Source organism: Tenebrio molitor, chromosome X (genome assembly GCF_963966145.1).
Source record: "Tenebrio molitor chromosome X, icTenMoli1.1, whole genome shotgun sequence".
In the NCBI taxonomy this organism is placed as follows: Eukaryota; Metazoa; Arthropoda; class Insecta; order Coleoptera; family Tenebrionidae; genus Tenebrio; species Tenebrio molitor.
The window spans coordinates 2526050-2547240 of record NC_091055.1 but is presented as its reverse complement, the minus strand read 5'-3'; the positions used below and the strand labels follow the sequence as shown (position 1 = coordinate 2547240).

General features: G+C 36.6%; 1 protein-coding gene across 2 annotated transcripts in view; it reads left to right on the top strand.

Annotated features, from left to right (window-relative positions):
• The window catches only part of LOC138140190 (metabotropic glutamate receptor 7-like), a 100018-nt gene that overhangs the window by 65959 nt on the left and 12868 nt on the right, over nucleotides 1-21191 (top strand). For both annotated transcript variants that reach the window (XM_069060996.1, XM_069060997.1), the window contains exons 6-8: nucleotides 6440-6679; nucleotides 20141-20281; nucleotides 20897-21023. In XM_069060996.1, the coding sequence (XP_068917097.1) occupies nucleotides 6440-6679; nucleotides 20141-20281; nucleotides 20897-21023 (508 nt within the window). The remainder of the gene's footprint in view (nucleotides 1-6439; nucleotides 6680-20140; nucleotides 20282-20896; nucleotides 21024-21191) is intronic.

Here is a 21191-nt window from a genome sequence, read left to right as displayed (position 1 = left end):
ATTAGATTTCACACACTTTCGAAGCTATCAATATCGGGATTCATGTTGCTGCACTGACAGCCATCATTCACAAAATGAGTGACACTTTTATTATACGTATCTACACTAAACTTTTTACTTTTTATTGACATTAAACCTGACGTGCTTAATGGTTTGTTTTATTGAGACCTAAGTATTTATTTCACAGCTCTACCAATATCCATTATGGAATACTACTTTGTCGCAAATTAATGTTTCACCTTTAGACCTTTAATTAAACAAAAGCAAACATCTCTCTGCACCATATTAATTTACCTGTCGCCTCTTTGAAAAAGTTACTTTTTAAAGTTGACACACAAAGACTCCCGAACCTTGTCCCATCAATTACTCATATCAAAATACACAAAGAAACGGAGTCTCTAAAAAGAGAAAAACAAACACAGAACCTCACCTATAGCACAGCCATTCTACTTTCTTTTTTATAACTGCAAATAAATAAAAACTCATATTGCAGCCCTACTATAAAAGAGCGAAAAAGCACTACTCTCTGTCAGGAGAAATGTCACAAATCAAAAAAAAAAATACAGTTGAAACGGTTCAGTTTTTTTTATCAAACGTGTCATATGATTAAATTCGAATGTGCAAAAATGTTGTGCTTTCGAAATAATATCGCTACCTTGTTGATGTTCAAAATAAACATGTGCGTCAGTCACCAAAGAATATTTTTTAATTAACCGGGACACAAACAAAGGTTTGTGTGTTAATTCACAGAAATTGGTAGTAATTTGGAACCAAGCGGGAAGAACGGAATACTGAACTCGTGATAATTAAGTGATAACAAGGGTAATTTTGTAACGTGTTAGTTTACATAAAGGAAATTATTTGCTTTGTGGAGAGATGGAATTAAATCTGGTCGGGTCGTTGCGTTTTGAATTTGGCGCGTGCCGGCGCTGCCAACCTTGCCCAGACATTCCCCAAGAAATGGCGGAAGATCGCGTCCAGTTGACGGTTGCGACGGTATTTTGGCGAGGGGAGGTGGCGGCGAAGCGTGGGTGGCGTCGAGTGTGTCGGAGGTAAGAGCCGAAAGTTTTTCGAGGAAATTCGAAGCAGGAAGGTAAGCAATTCCCGGGTTGTTGAAATCACGGCGAAATTAATTTATCCTAACAATATGTAAGTAATAAGTTGAAATGTTGGAGCGTCGTTATCTCTCTCGGGGATCTCGTTATAGAAACGTCCCGAGATGGTGGCAGAACAACGCAAAAACATAACGAAATGACATATCACATTCGTCGCGAAAAATATTGGGATGGAAACGTATTAAGTTTCGTCACGATTGTACTTTCGTTTGAGCTGTTTTTGTCGCAGGCTTAAAATTCAGACTTCACATATCTATACTGAACCATCTCGACTTCTTTATCGAGTCCCTTCGTGAATTTCACGTTTGGTGTTTTTTGCCAACGGCTGCGACTTTGTATCTCGCAAGAGTTTTAACTCGGGGGACCACCGGACTCGCACCAAATTTCGTGTCTAACGAGCCGGGATTTAGCAATGTTGACGTTTCGATCATGACCCGAAGGCCACGTTCGAATTTTAAAACGTCTTCCGCCTCCGCAGGAAGCGCCGCCGGTGCAGATCCGGGTAATCGTTCACTAAGTGCACAATAAAATAGCCATCGCTTTTGGGAAATGTCAAGTGGGGGCGGAGCTCGGGGCGAAATGACAGAATTGCGGCGGCGGCGGTCGCGCTACGTATTATCTACCTCCACCGCTGCGGGGACGGGGATAAGCGTTTGCATGTGCCGCTCCATTATTTATGCTCACTATGTATATTTTCCTGCGTCACTTCGCAAACCTGCAGCTCAACCGACGTCTCCCAGATAAATCCCCACGTCAAACGGTGACACCAAATCCCTATTTTTCTTGCAAAAATAACCAACTAATTCCGTCATCATTCGAAATTATTTTCCTCAAAACTAAATATTAACCAGGTTCATTTTACGGATAAAAGATATCATTATTGTATTACGTTATGCATCGATAACCTAATCTTCTTTGAAATAAAACCCCCAAGGCGGGATAATTATTTCATTGTGCCACGCTACATGCCACTTTTGAATTAATACAATAAGACGGAATTTCTTACCATTTTAACGAGAACGTTACAATAAATCCCACATTTAAATACGAAACTTCCCAATTCTCCAAAACTTTAATCTCAGTCGTCTGAATTACCTTCGTCTGCCAGAGAAGACCTGTAATGTGTAATATTGCATTTTTAATATACGCCTCTGTGTCCTGCGTTACATTATTACCGCTGGATATTTATACAATTAAATTAAAAACCTAAAAGCTATTTAAGTATTAACGAATCTCTTTAAATACGGCGTCGCGAAATGTTCGTTTTGAATTCGCGTGAATAATTAATTGGTCGGCATTTAAATTATAAGAGTAAGCACCTAGAGAGGAATAATCAAACGGAACAATGTATGTAAATCAGAAAGAGCTTTCATAAATGTGGAAATACGATAGAACAGAGTCAGCAAGTTTTAGAAATATATGGGCCAACCGCGGTCGGGAGCCTATATTTCAGTTTGAAGAATGTACCTTGGGGGCAATTAAAGGCGTCTCTGTATTGAAATCTGGGAGCACGCTTGAATTTCACGGGATAAAATATTTGAGTGTTTTTGTCACGAAAAAATTCAATACATTAAACATGAACTAATTTCGGGGAAATGTTTTTTCTGTATTATTTCTGAAAGCTCTCCCGTTAGTTAAAGGAGCGGGGCTTTATTCGACTTCGAGTAATCCTTTCGCACGTTAATTAGCTTCTTTTAATTAGCTCGTGTCATTTTTTAATATCATTTTAATTAGCTTAAGCATCTTTTTGCTTAATTGATCATCCTTTTGTTCGGAACAAGTGATAAATTTGGAAAACCGAACACAAACTTTTCAAAAGCAAAGTAATTTGTGTTGCTGTGTTAATGGCTTTTGAATTAGAATCGTAACGTGGCAATTTCGTGTTCCTACAAATAAACCTAATTTAATTCCTGTTGGCAAATAAGAAGTAGAAAATCCACATTTAACTGAAACGTATTTAACTAAATATCCGGATGATGCTGCACACTTCGTGTTGACATACGGTCACGAAACTATCCTTGCCATTAAAGAAAACCTCTGTAAATTCTCTAATTCGTCTGACATAATCAGGTCAATCAAGCCGCAGTGCTTCGGGTCGCAACCAACGAACAATTTAACTTTATTTCTTCTTTAATTTGTTGTTTTACACTTTGCATCGTAACGAACCGGCAACAGAAGAGCTGTTCCGGTTGCATTTAGTCTAATGTGCACTCGTAGATTTCTTTGTTTCATAACAAAACTAGATTGTCCGGAAAACATCTTGTCTGAAACTCTAACGTCCTGAAGGGTCTAGAATTTCTTATCAACGTTAACGCACAGTGCCCCTTCCAATTTCAATTATGAGATGCTTAATCTTGAAAAATGTGGAAGCAGACATTGGAAAATTGTACCTGAATTAAGAAGATAAATGATATTGGAGTAAAGTGGTCCACATTCTTGTGAAATTAAAAATTACTTCAATTTGAGACTTCATTTCTACCAGTTGTTGCCAGTTGTTCGAGCATCCGTCATAATTTCATTTGAAAAATTGAGATAAGCGATTGGCGTGTTATAAATCTTGAAATACAGAGGTGGCGTCCGAATGTTAAGAACATTTCAATTAATTTTTTGCAAATCGGAAATTAAACATTCATTTAATTATCGTTTCGACGCACCCACAAAACAACAATCTCTCCCTAAATCAAAATTTGACAATATAATCGATTCGCATATTTTAAAATTGTACTTCATTTTAACCGAGCCCCCTCGTTTATACATCAAGTTTATAAATTATTTTTGTTCAACAATAACAGTGTTGATGGAAAACGTAACAATTCAATTCTTTATCATTAAATTTAAATAGTGGAATGTTATTGAGAACACTGAGAGAGCCCCGTTCAACAAATGAACACGTTATTCCGAACAGTTGTACAGCTGTTTATTAATAATGAAATTTTGTTTGGCGTTGTTGGTTTATGTTATTGCGTAATTATTTGGTTTTTTGTCAGGATTTACATGTAAATAATTTAATTCAAACAATTTCGCCTAGAAAAATAATGAACTGGCTGCAAGGCAAATAACCTAGAAACGAATTGAAAAATGGTAAATTATAACGGATGTTCAAACGAAAAGTTCAACAAGTTGACTGTGACTTTTTGATGAAAGAAAAGCGAAACAGGGATGATGCCTTCTTTGACAGATGTTAGTTGTGTTTTGTAAGTGGAACGTCTTTTTTTGAGTTGAGTTACGTTTTCTATGGAATTGAACTTTAATTAAATTTAATTTCAATTTAATTAATGAATCAAAAACTATCTATCCGCTAATTGAATTGAGTCAGCAAATTAATCTAAGATGACCCGGAAATCACCCGGAACCGAGCCGGAAAGCACCCGGAGCCGACACGGAAAGCACCCAGAGCTGACCCAAAAAAAGCACCCAGAGCTGACCCGGAAAGCACCCGGAGCCGACCCGGAAATCACCCGGAGCTGAACCGGAAGCGACACCCGGGAAGCACCCGGAGCCGACCCGGAATCCACCCGAAAGCACCTGAAGCCAACCCGGAAAGCACACGTGTACCGACCCGGAAAGCAGCCGCAACTGACCCTGAAATCACCCGGAGCCGACCCGGAAAGCACCCGGAGCTGACCCGGAGTCAGCCCAGAAAGCACCCGAAGCTCACTCGGAACCGACCCGGAAACCACCCGTAGTCGGCCCAGACACCACCCGAAGCTCACCCGGAACCGACACGGAAACCACCCGGAGCTGATCTGGAACTGACACCCGGAAACCACCCAGAGCCGACCCGGAAAGTACCTGGAGCCGACCCGGAAACCACCCGGAGCTCACCCGGAACCGACCATTCCATACTTTTGACTAACCTTGTGTAGAGTAGATTTGACTGAAATTGAGAAAATCAGTTTTGGTAGTTAGGTAGTTTATAATATGTACATACATATGTATTTCTTTTTAATGCATAATTTATAAATATACTTGAAAATAAACTTACTTCATCTAAATGTAACCGTATAAAATACATACTTTAAACGTATAATCAACATGAGAAATTTTATTTTCCTACTTTGCGTCTATATGAAAGCTATTACGATACGCATTTTGCGTGCTGTAATAGAAATTTGCGTATCGAAACAACTAGTGCAATCTCTGGTAAATTGCTGTCAACAACATTTTGGTGAAAATTACTTTCACCGCGAACTATTGTGCTTTTATTCGTCGAATGGCGCCATTTGAATCTTCCAAACAATCACATTTGTTGCAACCAAGACAAAATTCCCCAAATTTGAAAAATTGTTAATTTTCGCTTAAAAATGGTTTAAAAGGTGCTCGTCGTGCCCTAAACCCGTGCGTGCTATAATATGCTTATAAGACTCGTATCATAATACACTATTTCCTTTTTAGTGAACCTCGGATATAGTTTTTATGTATTTTTCAAGTTCACTATATCCGGACTCCACTATGTATTTGCATTTACAGTTGGCAGAACGTTTCGATAGTTTAGTTGCCCGTTTGTCTATCATCACGTCCACAAATCATTATAAATCAATAGGAATTTTTGTTCGGAGCTGGAACGAAGATTAATACTTGAAAAAAATTCTCTCGACTCCCACTCATAATTTCACATTTATGAAACTCGTTGTTCACCGAATAATAACAACAAACTCGCGTCCCGTCGTTTTTGAGAGTCACCCGTCTGGGTTTTAGTTAATTTTTAATGCGACCGTCCATTTTCATGATTACTTGTCCAATTCGTCGCAACGCGGAGCACAATAATCGCGAATTCGTGTAAAAATGCGGCAAACATGAGCAAATAAAAATTGCGCATCGGTCGAAATTAATGAAGCACGGGCTTTAGTTTCGGCAACATACTCCATTGATTAATAGGATTGTTTTGGGTTGCGCGAGGCGAGCTTTTACAAATCCTCGCGGTAAATAAATATATAAAACTAATGAAACGTGACAAACGATACGTGTTGAATTTATCGGTTCGTTTCGTTATTAATTTGGGCATCATCAAAGTCGAAATTTTCCGCTGGATTGGGACGCAAGTGTGATCTATTAGTGACCATAAACATTTGACACAAGAGTAATAATTCACGGCACTTAGGGTGCGATAAATCATGTTTGCTCGACTGCACGAAACTTGCCAACTTCATGATTAGAATGACTAACTTGTGGAAATCGTCTCGAGTCGAATTAATAATGTCGAAACAATTTTGAGAGAGAGTTGGTGAAAAACTCGTGTCGGGATGATTTCGGCCAGATTTTCTGCACCCCACGCTTGTGGAAATGTATCATTTTGTGTAATCATGTTTTATGGTCTTTTGCAGAATTCGACGATTACTATATGGCGCTGCGGCCGCGTATGGAAGAAGACAGCTGCAACGCCAGTATGGAAACTAACTTGCCTCATTCGACCAAAGCAGATCTAATTACCAACTGTCGCAACGGATGGTTTCGGGAGTTCTGGAGCCAACACAACAAATGCAGTTTTGACAACACCAGTCAGAAATGCACGGGGGATGAAGCCATCTCGGATTATGAACAAGAGGGTTTGGTGCCATTTGTGGGTGAGTCGCCGTGTGTATAAATGTTTTAATAAATAGCTGAATTGTTCATTTGATGCTTTTCCACCTGTTGACGACCTCGTTATTTCAACTATCGTTCCCGGTGTTTATCCCTCTATAGATGATGCTTGATCTTCACGTTGATTGATCGCGGGGGCTATTTTGTTGCATAATTAACACAATTTATTGAAAGCGTCGACGGAACCGTCTCAAATATCTAAGCACATTTCCACGAGATTGGATACCGAGATTCAGCACGAAACCATTTCCTCTTGCTTTTTATCTAGCTAGTGAAACTCACACTTTTCAATTATTTGCCACTAAATACGAAACTGCACTTCGACGCTTCAAACTTTAAAGAAAACCTCCAAAATGTGAAACTTCATTAAGTTCATTTCAACTATGTAATTTCAATCATAACTGAAGAATTATAAAGAAAATTCACTTTTGTGAGTCTGCTCGTGGCTGATTTTTCTGGTAATGATGTTCTTGATCAAATTCATTCGAGTTATTAACTCTACAAAAATATAATACGTCATATTTCATAAAGTTCCTAGTTTCATCAAAAACCAGCTAATTAAGATTTAATAAATAAATTGTTGATCTCTGGTCGTGGGCAAACCATTCCAGCGAGAATCTTGATTTTGCTTTTTATCTCTCTTTCGACGTTTATTAACTTCAGACATGAGAAATTCCCACACAACGTGGGCAATGTTATGAAAATAACAAAACGTTGCCTAGGATTTATTAACGTTTGGCTTTCCGTCATATCTGGTGAAATATTTAATATGCGATTTATGTAATTTTTTTGTAAAGGTCTCTTTTAACGGTGGATGAATTAAAATTGTGTACTAATATTTTATCTCACTGACTGCAATTTTTCAAATGATTCTGCGAATCTGGTCTATCTGGTTGTGATAAATTTTCCAAACGTGCTCTGCGCCTGAGTTGAACGAAGCTGAGGTGTGGTTTCAGAGCTTGACATCGTTTCACATCTAGTGATAAAAGTGAATGCCAATTAAACGGCATCCATCATACATGTCAAAAAATAACAGAACAACGACAGTTTTAAAAAACAGGAGAAATTTGCATTTTGGATACTTACTACATTTTCAATAGTAAATAGATTTTTTTCAGTCAGGTCATTATTTATTTAGTTTAAAAACAACTGAATGCTGAATGTCTAACTTAAACATAGGCCACAGCACACACGATAGTGTTAACATTTCTAGTAATAATCGCTTTAATATGTATACAGGGTGTATTAAAAATGGCGCATAATATTTATGTCACGCGAATCTACGTTGAATACCAAACAAAAAACTCTAATGTGAATTTGGTCTTAAACGAATAATTGTTAAATTATTATCAAAAAAGACATTAACGATAATGACGATCCTTATTTTCTGACTTTACTCAAGTCCGAAAAATCACTTTAGCTTAGTTGCAATTTTGCAATAGCTTCAAAATTTATTGCATTTTTAAAAATGAAATTACAAACAAACCAATAATGGTAAAATTAGTGTTGAATTATGTGTTATTGATGCTAGGTATTTAAATAATTTCTCCATTACATCGAAGCAAATTTCCGAGTTTAACTGTTAATGACCCCATGAGCCTAGGGTTAACAGTAAATTGGTACTAGAGTTTTTTTGCTTGTGTTTCAACATAGAATCATGTGATGTAAATATTGTGCGCCATTTTAATACACCCTGTATTTTGCTCGATCCTATTTTTTACGTTCTAACAACACTTTTGCTGTCAGGTTAAAGAAAGAACAACAAATTTACTTATTGAGGTAACAATTAGCAGGGTCATTTTAGTGAAATACTCCAGCGAGAGATTGGTTGACATAAAAATCACTAAAATCTACGTAAAGAAAGCAGTACCTAGCGCACGTAAAATAGTATTTATTAGTTGTATACTATACTAGAGTAGTATAGTAGTAGAAACTTGAACAGTCAGACGAGAAAAATATGTAGTATACATTATACTATATTATGATACTATAGTATAATATCACTAGTGTTTATAACAGAAGCTTGGGTAGTGAAAAAACGGAACGCAGTGGAATCGATTTTTCAAAATTTTCCTCGGTTTTGTTATATTGCACTTACTAACCATGTAGAATAATATATCATTTCAGTTTTTATATTTAGTGCAGTAATGTAAGTATGTACGTAAAAAATACTGATGTTAAAATAACTTGCGATTGACATTTACAGTTGCAATAAATTTTGGACTGTTATGTGACAAGCAGGTCTTAAAAACCCAATAGATTTTTATCAAAACCATAAATGTGCAATTTAGATCGGAATAAAGACGATAAATCGTATTAAAGAGGGCGGATTTAGTACTCGATAATTCGGTGATTATGACTGACTCAGACAAAAATTCTAAGATTTCAGACAGTTTCGAATGTGCACAAATCCAAACTAGACGACATTGACAGGGGCCAGATTGCCATCGAACCAAAAATAATTGATCTGCGACCATTTTAAATGAAGTTAGGCGAAAGAAATACAAAGAAAAAACAGTCATTAGCGATTTTCTCGAACGTAACCACAACTGGTAGAAACTTTTTTGGGCCTGAAAGAATTAAAGCGTCATTAAATATTACCACTGTTCAATAAAGAATGAAAATGTTCAGAAGGTGAAGCGACGGTGCACAACAGTAAAAAAAAAGTAAAAAGAAAGAAGTAGATGTTGCAGAAAACAACATTTAAGAGGAGGAAACTGTATAAATATTTAAGTAGCGAAATGTCTAAGCTTTGATTTCTTTTTATCACGTTTGTCTTTTTGGTTGGAGTTGTAATCGTGAACGTGGCGTAAAAGCCGTCAAGGTTGCATATTTTTTATTCTGACGAAAACGGATTGTTCGAGTAATGTGTATTCCATCAAGGTTCTTTCTTCGGATCGTTTGTCAGTCCATTAACAAAGTTCCAGTGGTATTTTTCGGTCCTCTCCGTTCTTATTAATTAATCGCAGTTCCGGATCCTGGAATTGCTGATTTCAGTTTGCCAACCCTCAAACAGGAACGTCGACTGTGGACGAAACCATGTGTAAAATCCACACGAAATCAAGCTAATGTAATGTCGGGGACAATTTAAGTTATCTTTGGTGCAAGTTCGAACTTGCTTAGAAACAACACTGCCGCATACCTGTTAAAACTGGCAAAATATGAGCCCGATCTAGTAATAACAAAAGTATTTGTGGGGTTTATGCATATGGATTTTGGAACTGTGGTGGAGGCGCAAGAGGTGCCGATGTTAAAGGTTATTTCTAGTGTAATTTGAGAAGGTGGAGAGAATCAATACACTATTATGTTAACGAATGAAGTACTTAACGTGTCAGGGGTGCGTGTTCCAGTTTCTATAATACAATAATGTCACATATTAATTAAATGCGGTAATTAAATCAATTATACACGGCGCTAACCGTCTCCTCTAATAAGGGTAATAAGCAGGCAATTACACTATTGTAAGACGCTTAGTCTACACTGTGTAATCCTTTAAGATATATACGCTGGTTGTCATGAAGTAGCTAATGACACACCATTTGTACGCCCGCTTAGAGCTTATCGCAAGGCCTTACAAGTAATACCTTTATCACGTGTTCTATTCCGCTCTGATCAATGTCGCATCGCTACGTCGAACAAACTTTACATCATTTTACCATAACTCCGTACACTGATAGATTGCAAAACATAACGCAGTGAAAAATAGTAAACTCTCTATCTCAATTGTTTCACGTTATCGCCTTGCTGATTAATTCTCCCGCAGCAGTAATCCTGCAACTATGATGTTGTTTCAGAACTACAGCTGTCAATCTGAATGAAGTTTCAGTACAAGTGTTTTCAGTTGTTATAAACATACAGGTGTTTTAAAATTATCGTGTTCCGTGTTCGGGGCTTAGTAGGGGACATCTGTTGACCAAGTAAAAATGTTTAAAAAAAATTGCTGTCACTGAAAAAAATATCATAGTTGCCAATATTTGTTCAAAAGTACCTGATTAATATTCTAGCTATATTGTACTTCCCTTTTGAACAAAAATTGGAAAAATAAAACTTTTATTTTTTCGAGATAAAGTTGTTTTTTCAAGAAATGTCTTTTCATTTATATTTTAATATTTTACATAATCATCCTCACCATATTTCAAAATGAATGTCAACCATTTATATTTTTTATTTGAAGAAAACATGATGAAAAGTTTGAAGTTTGAACCTTCAGACCCATATATCTTTGTAAAGACCCCCCCCCCCCTATATGTATTTTTTATTTTATTTTTTCAAGATTCCTGAGATTTTTCCCTACAAGACCCCCGACTTGGAATACGTTAATTTTGCGACACCCTGTATAAACTGTTGTTGCAATTATTGACTCTACTTTTTACACATGTCTCTGTGTCTGTCAAAAAAGTGTACGGAGACTCGACTTTCGACCTATCGAAAGATTTTTTGCTCAATATAAAGTACCTTTATCCCCATTCAGTTCGTGTTCCCCTTTCGCAATAAAACGTTTTAATTGGTGAAAGTTTGCGAAGTATGTAACCACTTATCCGCCACAATCACGCCGATTTTTCCCGAAGAACAATAAATAATTTCCCAATTACGCTTTTAATGAAAATTTCAACTTCCCCTAATTTAGCCTGGAAGTTAGTGGGAATAATTCATGCGGTTATACATTAGCAATGGTCAAAAAACTGTTTCCAACTTTCCTGAATAATTGAGTTCGGGTTTATTTGAAAAGCAAACTCTCCGAGTAAGACGTCCGATATTTTATTAATTAATCAGAGCATAGAATAAACACCGAACTAGTACTTATCCGAACTTGAGCTATCAACAGTTTGTAGTATTAATTATTGCAACTCGGTGGAAACTGCGATTCCGGAGCGTGAAAGTTTTCGAATGCGCCACCGGATTCATATCGATAGTTTCAACTGAAGATGTTTTAGTCTGATTAATTCATTGGGTGACTTATAGGTTTGTTTTTAAATGATTCTGAACTTGTTTTTTCCCTTGATCAAATTACGTTGATGACGCTTCTGCACAAAACTCGAGAGCTTCAAACCAGACGAACATGCACACGTCGGAATTAGTTTGCCGTTTGTTACAAAACCTTTGAATACGATACGGTGTTTGCTTGGACGACGTTTGATGTAGCTGTTAAAGGATTTATTTCACCCATCATCCTCCAGTTGTACCAACGGCCAACGCTCTAATGGGTGACGTGAATCACGAGACGTCACTAAAGGTGGTTTTATATCTCCGCCGGTATTGCTATCGCATTGAAACAGCATAATTAAAACGTCACCACAATACACGACTGTAGGCGGACATTTTATCAGGGAAGTCGAGCACAGTCTGTCCACTGCCATTAACTCCTGGAGATATGACGAGTTCTTGTAAATAGAGTGTCACCGTTCCTTATTCTAAGCAACTCCGGAACGCTTCATCGACCAATGTGATTAATGACACTCTACACTAAGCCCCGATCGAGTTTCCACATTTTTAGACAATTCGAGTTGATTTTGCGACTTTCCAAACGATTCTTTTGAGAATTTTGCAGAAGACGTCAGGAATGCGTATCATGTCAGTAGAAAATTTTCTATCGGACATAATGTATTGATATTGCTGGAATGTTTATACATGAGTCAGTCGGCATTGCGTCGATATATCATGCACATTGCGGACAGAAAAACAGGAGGTGATTAATGATTTCGAAAAACGTCGAACTGTAAAACTAACGTAACATGTTATAAAGTGTTGCATTTTATGCAGCGTTATGAAGTTTATGCGATAATTCACGTAACTAGGCTTAGATTTGCCAATTTTATGGGCTCTAATAAAGCGATAAACTGGTTTGATTAAAGGCTATGTCATTTTATTGGGCAACTTTAATTGAGTTGGATGATTCGAAAATAAAAACTCTCCGCTACAGTGTTATTGTAATTGAATTCTAGTGCGAAATCAGATGATTTATGCATGTTATCCGTCTTGTTATTGTAGGGAGATGAAATTACGAAGCAGCGTCGGTCAGCTTCAATTGCCACATCTGTTAGAAACGTCCTCAGGCATTTCAAGTTAAACTCATGATTGGTTCACCGCATATCGCTTTATACCATGAAAGCGGACTGTTCAAATTGAACTTTTGTGAAAAAATCGGTTGCGACCCCCAAATTCTTACCGAAACATTTCGGGTCCGAGTTTGCGTCTCTGTGGCGTCCCGCGGGGCGGGAATATTTTCAATTCGTTCAGATTAAGGCGACACGGGGCGTGGATAATCCGGCAAAGACTCCATCTTCAATAATGAAGTAGGTTTCATTTACGCATCGTTGCGACACACTGTATTGACATTCATTTCCCTTGCAGCTATTTACATAAATGAACTCCGCGAAATTATAAAATTGCCAGGCGAAACGTGCGCATAATTTTAATAAAAGTGGAGTTTACTGATCAACTTTTACACCAAGTCAAATCAAAGAAAGTTTTGATTAACAATCTCATTGTGTGGAAATATCGATTGGTGCGTTTCCGAACAACGCGCGTACACCAGAATTTTCGGCATTAATGCGATTTTAAATCGTGACAGATTAATATGACAGAGAATGCGTCCGTACTTCAGAATTTCGCGTTCAATTTTGGAAAACACGCGAAAATTAGGACGACATAAATTGGCAGGTCAGCGACGCAAATCACGAGATTTGAGAAGCCAAAATCAAAATTTCAACCGACTATCTATCATGTTTTTTGAGAGCGCCACCAAATCCCAGAGACGCATCCTCAAATTTATTGCGATCCTGTTTACGATCAAATTGGTTTATTTCGAGGGTGTGAACGGTTGGAATGCCTCGAACCTTCATAATTCCGACGCTTAAAAGAAAGGAATTACGAATGATAAAACAAAGCTTGAGTTCTTGCGATTAAAAATGGCGGGCTGATAATTTCCGAGTCGATGCAGGATAAAAGTGTATTAGTCTGGAGATCGTGATTTACACCGAGTTCGGACCAATAATGCCGAGATTTACTACAAAAAGGTGACGATGTAGTTAGGGACAAAGGAACCATCAATATTGTGGTCAAATATAAAACATCGTCTCTTCGTATACTCAATATCTCTCTTTAATCGCGAGGGGATTATATCCCTAAAAATACGCCCATAAAACAAGCGATCTGCTGGTGAATCAACGTAACAACGCGATTCCAGATTTTCCAAGCGAACGTTTAATCAGCTTCAGCCTCGACATGGACAAGCTTTTCTCGAGCAGATCTGGGAATTGTGTAATTATCAACATAATGTGACAAGAACCACATCGGAAAATTCTGGTTCGATTAAATTGCGGTAACGTACCCGTTTCAATAACGAATCCCATCAATTCTACAGGGTGTTTTTGAAATGCGTGCACAAATTTTAATCACGAGCTACTGGCTTCATGTAGAACTCAGAAAAAATATTTAAAAAATTCTGTCAAAAAATAAAATTACATTTATTTTTTGAGCTACAATTTTTTAAATTGCTTTTAGTTTTCTACGTTGTCCTACAACCTCGTAGGTAAAATTTCGGCACATTTTAAAAATACACCCTGTATATCATTTTTTATAAAATGTACGCCAATGCGAAGTAACCTATAGGAAATATGCTTTAAAACAAGGAAACCGTATTGGTGTACGTTTTATAAAATATGATATACAGGGTGTATTTTTAAAATGTGCCGAAATTTTACCTACGAGGTTGTTTGATAACGTAGAAGACTAAAAGCAATAAATGTCATTTTATTTTTTGACAGAATTTTTTAGATATTTTTTCCGAATTCTACATGAAGCCAATAGCTCGTGGTTAAAATTTGTGAACGCATTTCAAAAACAGCCTGTATATCAATAATCAAATTAGCTATCAGATCAAATCCTAACGTGATTTTAATACTAAGGTTCTCTGGGAAATATGTAATAAACAAGTGGGGGATGGAATAATTGCACGTTAATCGACCCGTTCGATTATCGATTGACTCGAGAAGAGAGAATCGAAGTGTCCAGGAGAGTTTAAGCATCAATGTCCAGATTTAACAGTTGAAACTCATTGGAATGCAAATTGTAGCGACGTCAGAGTCATGCAGTTTGTCACGTCCAATCGATTCGTGTAATGATAGGAATAGTGAAAAAATTGGATTTGACACAAATTGACCGGAAAAGATGTAAGCGGCGCCCGTAATGAAAATAAGAACCCAATTTTTTTCGACAAAATAATAGGACAGGTGTCCGAATGCCATTCGGTATACGGAATGAACCTGACGCATTCGGTACTTTCTATTCAATTCATCGAATGAAGGTGTGTGCGGTTAACGTGCTAATCAAGCTGGGTTAAATTCGAATAAACATTGACACGTCTGTTAAATTCGGAAGTAGATGGCTGAGTAATTATTTTCATTTAGCAGAACACGTTTCTGTTCACCGACACATGATTATCACGAAACTTGTCTATTTCGGTTTGTTTTTTCAACATCAACATACTGCTCACAATAATATTTGCACTTTGATCGAATATCAATAGCCGCACTTGTGTTGGCCAGTATCGTCTAATCAGATTTGTTGGCAACCATCATTTGAATTGCCGCTTGTCACTCACAGTTGCTCGATGTTAAACACTCGACCTACTCAAATATTTTTGCGTTGGTTAAAAAGTTGTCTGCGCTGGTAAGCCTTGTTATTCATAAAAATTGAGGACAGGGATTTTCCAGCACCGCCGAGACCAAAAGAAATCACAGCTCAAATCTGATGCGCATTTTCACCAGCAAAATAATTTCCCTATAAATAGAATCGGTCGAAAAAGCGTATATTCAAACGGAAACAATACCGATCTAGGACAAGCCACAAAAACGGGATAGATTGTCGGCTAGTTAAGAGTCGAGATCTCGAAGACTGAATCTGCATCAGTGATACGGCGTTAAAATAACACCGACATTTTCCAAACGAGCAGTTTGAAGTCATCCGACGTTTCTTGATCTGCCGTAGATGTTGACTGAGCCCAAATCGCGTTATTAATTTGTCGACTGTCGAATTACGGAAGCCGTTTCAAAGGTGTTCGGTAATTCCTGGTCGTAAAAGCGAAGTTAAACACGTTGTATGTGTTTAATTCGAGCCTTTGAGTCGTAATTGAAGCATTATGAATTTGAGCGACTTGTTCGATTAAACGCAGTAATCCAGCTGTCATCGGGTTTTTCGGCGTGCACAAATTTTTACTACCGCCTCCGATGGGATCAATACGCGTCGAACAATCTGACGATAAAATTTTTCAACCTTTCGTAAAGTTAATAACAAGTCGAAACGTGTCGTAAAAAGAGCGACGTCTTGAGAAATGTTTAACCGATCCAAGCATCTTGCCGGTACAAATCAAAGCGACCCCAACCGGTGAAGTGGCTCCGGAAGATGTTATGTTACACCGATGACCGATTCTGGAAGATTCAAGTGCCACCATGTCTTCTTCCGACCTGCTCCTTCCCTCTTTTGAAGCGAGCTGAAGGAATCATAGGGCATCGAGGCATCTGTTGCTGATACTATTGGATTTATATGTGCCGTTTCACTTTATAAAAGTCTATTGAATAAATGAACAAATGGTCTATTCCAATGCCGAGCATGTTTCCCACGAATTTATGTAAGAAGTGTATCAAGTAAAGTGTTTCTATTATTCTGTCTCCTGTGTTTCCCACTTTGCAAGCTCCAGCTAGTAAATAAAATGCATCACCTACACATTTCATGATTTTGCGAACATTACTCCGCCCCACATTTTTCTGACGTGCGTTATTAAAACAAATAATGAGCTCGGAAGGACAAATTACGTTTGTTCACGCAGCAAACCCGCATTACCCTGTGTACAACTCTTACCCTATAAACTAGAGTTTGTAATTTAAATTTGTGGCTTTTTCCATTTGGGAGTATTTTCATCTTAAATGACTCTCTTGTTAGGATTTACTTAATTACCCAATAAATTTAATTAAACCTAAGAAAGTCAGCAATCTCGTTTTATCTATCTCGGAGATTTTTTACTGTCCTGAAAAATCGTTAAAATTTTTCAAGGGAACCCCACCAAAAATGTTTCATTTGAACAAAAAATGTCAATATCAGATCGGTCTACAGTCTGACACCTCTCGCAAAAAAATGTTCCATTTTGTAATCTCGATTTTTAAAACTTCCAAAAGCGAAGACAAAGTTCAGAAAGTTTTTCTTCTAATTGGTGTGATTAAAAATATACCGGATGTTCTCTCAACATGTTTAAACGCATCAAGATTTTTTGGTAATAAAAAAAAAAACAAAAACTAAAAAAGAGTGTGTGTTAAGACCGTACAACAGAAGTGAAAATTTCTATGACGCTTGTGATTGACTTTAAGTAATATACAGGGTGATTTATAATAGGTGTAAAAAACTTTGACATCGTGCTCGGGAAGTCATTTTAAGAAAAAAATGTAAATATAGGTCCTTTTTTGTGTATTTACAGAACTATAACAGATTTAAATTTTATTGAAATATGTAATTATTCAAGTACCTACAACTTTAAAAAATAGATATCTAGAAAAATAAATCAGTATGAAAGAAAAACATTGCCTATAACGAAAATTCTGTGAGAAGGTCTATTAGTAAATCTTCGGCGCTACTTTCTAGACGCCTGAAGGTTACCATCACCATTCACAATACCTATACAGATAAACAATATCTGCATATTCAGGTATACTAAACTTATTCACTTTTACAACAATCAACTAGTTACAATTGTTTCACAAATTATGTTATTTATTTCCATGGCTACAAGATTTTAAAGTTGTACTTCAATATGTATTATATTTCAATAAATTTTAAATATTATGTAGTTCTGTAACTAAACAAAATAGCACCTATATTTATATAACATTTTTTTCTTAAAATGACTTCTAGAACACGATGTCAAAGTTTTTTTACACCTATTATAAATCACCCTGTATGTACAGGGTGATTCAAGTTTTACCGTCCGATTAATTTACATAATTTTTCACTGAGAGTCCTTTCAAATATTTAGAAAAAATTTGGTGTCATTGAAATGATGAAAATATCACCGGTTTTTTAAATAAATGGAATTTTATATTAAAGTGCAAAATTTAGCTATGATTTACATATTATTAAATTGGGCGGTCACTTCCACAAAAGAGGTTGACATGGGTTATTTATGATACCCCTTAGGGACTTAAGAATTACCAGAAAAGTTCTCAACAGATGTCTTTTGGCTGTTTACCAACAATGAGGTATTTATTTATCTTGGTAATTTTTCCCTGTTAATATTAAAATTGGAATAATTCAAAAACTAATACATAATTTTCTTTTGATGCGAATTTCATAAATGTGTTCTTTGAATTAATTGTGAATTATAAACGTCTACGAAAAAAATTTTTTTTGTTCAAAATCGATTTTTAAATTTTATGGCTCTGACGGAAGTGATATCGAAAAATTTATTGCACACATTTGAAGCCTTATATCAGGGGAATGTAACCCTAAAATTTTGTAGTTTTTACTAATTTTTCTAGAGGGTTTATCGTGCGGATGGTAAAACTTGAATCACCCTGTATATTATATAAATTATATTATTACTGATGATAATATGTATTTGGAGGAATCAGGAACACGGGGTTGTGATTGTGATGGCTAAAATACGAAATAAATACTTTGGATTCAAATCTATTTAAATATCTTAAAAAAAACTCCGTCTATTGTAGTTCCATATTCTGTTGCAATACTCTCTTTTGGGTCATTTGACATATTTAAATCCAATGCTGTTTTCAAAAAATCAATTAAGGAGTTTGATTTTTCTGTCGAGACATCGATATTAAAATCTCCACTCAAAATCTGACTGTTTCTCTCACTTGAATGAGCCTTTCACCTCGGAGCGTGTGACGTGACGGCGTGACGGTGAAACAATGTAATTCACTGCCCGGGAATAATTCGCGGTGCGCCTAAGAACTTTTCACTTCAATAATCTCGAAGGAATTTCTTAGTGCTTAATATTACTTAGCACGACATTAGTTGAAGCCGTTGGAGCTTTTCGTTTAATCCCGTGTTACTTTCGAACCGTTTTATTTTTCTCAGATTCTATTGTTTGGGAAACTGAACGAAAATTACAATTTTCCGGAATGGCTATAATTTGTGAAGAGAGGACTGATAATGGTTCTTGTTTAATTTTTCTGCAATCCGTAGGGTTTTGTGGAAAATTTCCCTCACAAGAAATGGATTTTTAAGTCAGATTGCAGCCTTACATGCAAAAAACATGCAAATTAAATTAGGAAATTATTCCGAGCTGTTACAGTTTTCTGTAAAGCCCTGTGTGCACTAACCGGTGCAACGCCCCAGATAATCGACCACCCTTTAAAGCAACGGCTTTAATACCTTCTCTAATAATTGTGATTATTAGTGAATGAGGCTTTTAGATGTGCATGAGAATCCAGTAACGAAGAATAACTGGGACAAAACTGCTGAACACTTCACGTTCAAGAGCTCAAAGCTGCGCTGATGACGCTGAAGTGAAAGGAATCTTTTTTTTGTGCAGAACCAGTAATCCCTTTGCAGTTAAACAACATTTAAAAATTACACCTAAATTAGCCCTTTGAGACGCCACCTTGATACTTTATTTTTTCTGTAAAACGGAAAACATAAATTCGCACGAGCCTTAGTGGAATTCATTTTCTCAGTGGTTTTCTTTCAAGTGTCCCCGGAGAGTCGCTTTTCACACTTTGGGCAACTCGACGCTAATTGAATATACAAGGTAACTTTTCTCGACGAAAATTATTGAAAAATATTTCACCGTCGATGGTTCCAATATTTTAAACACGTATTAATATTTCCACGAACAAGAAAATTTCAAACTTTCTCGTGTCCAATTTAAAATGTGACTTAGCCAACTTTTCGCTTTTATCAAATAAAAGCCTCCGCAAAAATTTATAGACTTTCGAAGTTCACTGCCGATATCAGACAAATTGCCTGAGACACGTTTCGTTATTACCGTTTTTTCAAAAAAAACTTGCAATCATTTTTTTTTGTCAAGTACACTACCTACAATACGCCTTCGATCCTAATTATAATAATCAAAACTCCTAGAAAAATTCGCTTCGTCGAAAACAATAAAGCGCTTTTAACTATTTGAGGATTGTTTCGATTTTTCGATATTTTGTGAGCTCGTTATTTTTTCACAAATGTGCCAATCATTATGTTCGAACAAAGCGCTTATTTTGACTTTTTTTTTTGTAAACATTGGAAAAGTGATTGCATTTAAATGGGGGAATTAATGGAAACCGTACTGTTGTCATGGTAAAGGGTTCAAAGGATTTTTGTTAATCCAGGTTTATGGTTGAACTAATTTGCAATGAAAACCGAGATAAATAAATAAAGAGAACCGGATGCCCTTAAGAATAATTAGGTGGCTTAAAGGGTGTCCACTTTATTTTCTGTTTCAGTTGATGCCGTCTACGCCGCCGCTCATGCCATTCATAATATAATCGCCGACCAATGTGACCCCTTTTATTTGTGCCCTCAACTGAGGCCTGCCCCTTCTGGACGGGAACTTTTAAAGTACCTCAGAAACGTTTCATTTATAGGTATGTAAACATTTTATTTCCCTTCACTATAATTACCCGAATAATTGCTCAAAGACTAACTCATAAAATCACTCTTATTTTATGAGTTTCAGGTGTTTTACGGACTTACGATAATCCCCAGGGTTTCTTCGACAATCTAGATAAATCTAATTTTAATGTACAAAGCTGAATAATACAAAGGAAGAGTCCAATAATTCAGCAAAGTTGCTTCTAATTCAGATTAAGGGGGAAGTTAATGTAATTATGAGAATTTACAGGAATTCCATCGGATTTATGGATTCCAAAAAATACTTCAAAAGTGATTCAGTTAGAAAATCTCGACACGTTCCCTCTCAAATCTCTCCCGTTTCACTTAAAAAGACCATTTTTCACTTACTTGTCGGCTTGCTTCACAAAGAACTCAGAACAAACGGAAGTGTTTTCATTTTTTAAGCATTTCATAATCCGATCGCGACGATTCAACAGTCGCAATTGTTACAAACCCCAAACCAAACAATTGAATTTTCTGTTTTGCTTCCAGGAACTTTATCGTTGTTATCCTTTATTTAGTGCTCCGAAATGTCTCTTAAAATTCACTTGCACAATTACGTTTCTACAAATCACGTTGTTTTACAGGTCGTCAAAAGACAGCAGTTAAATTCAACAAAGATGGCGACGCCTTCGGTAGCTACAACATTTACCAGTACCAGAGGCACGAAGATGGTAAATACGACTACAGCCAAATCGGTTCTTGGAAAGAGAAGTAAGTTTCCAGAAAGACTGTTCCCACACTCTTGTCACAAAACTCTCACAAAACTGTTACTTATTATTTTGTAGGTGAGCTTTTTCTTTAGGCAAATTTAATTTCTCGTGAACTTTGCCGGTCGAGAGGTTTTGTATAATTGGCGAGATAGGGAAGAGCTATCTAAAA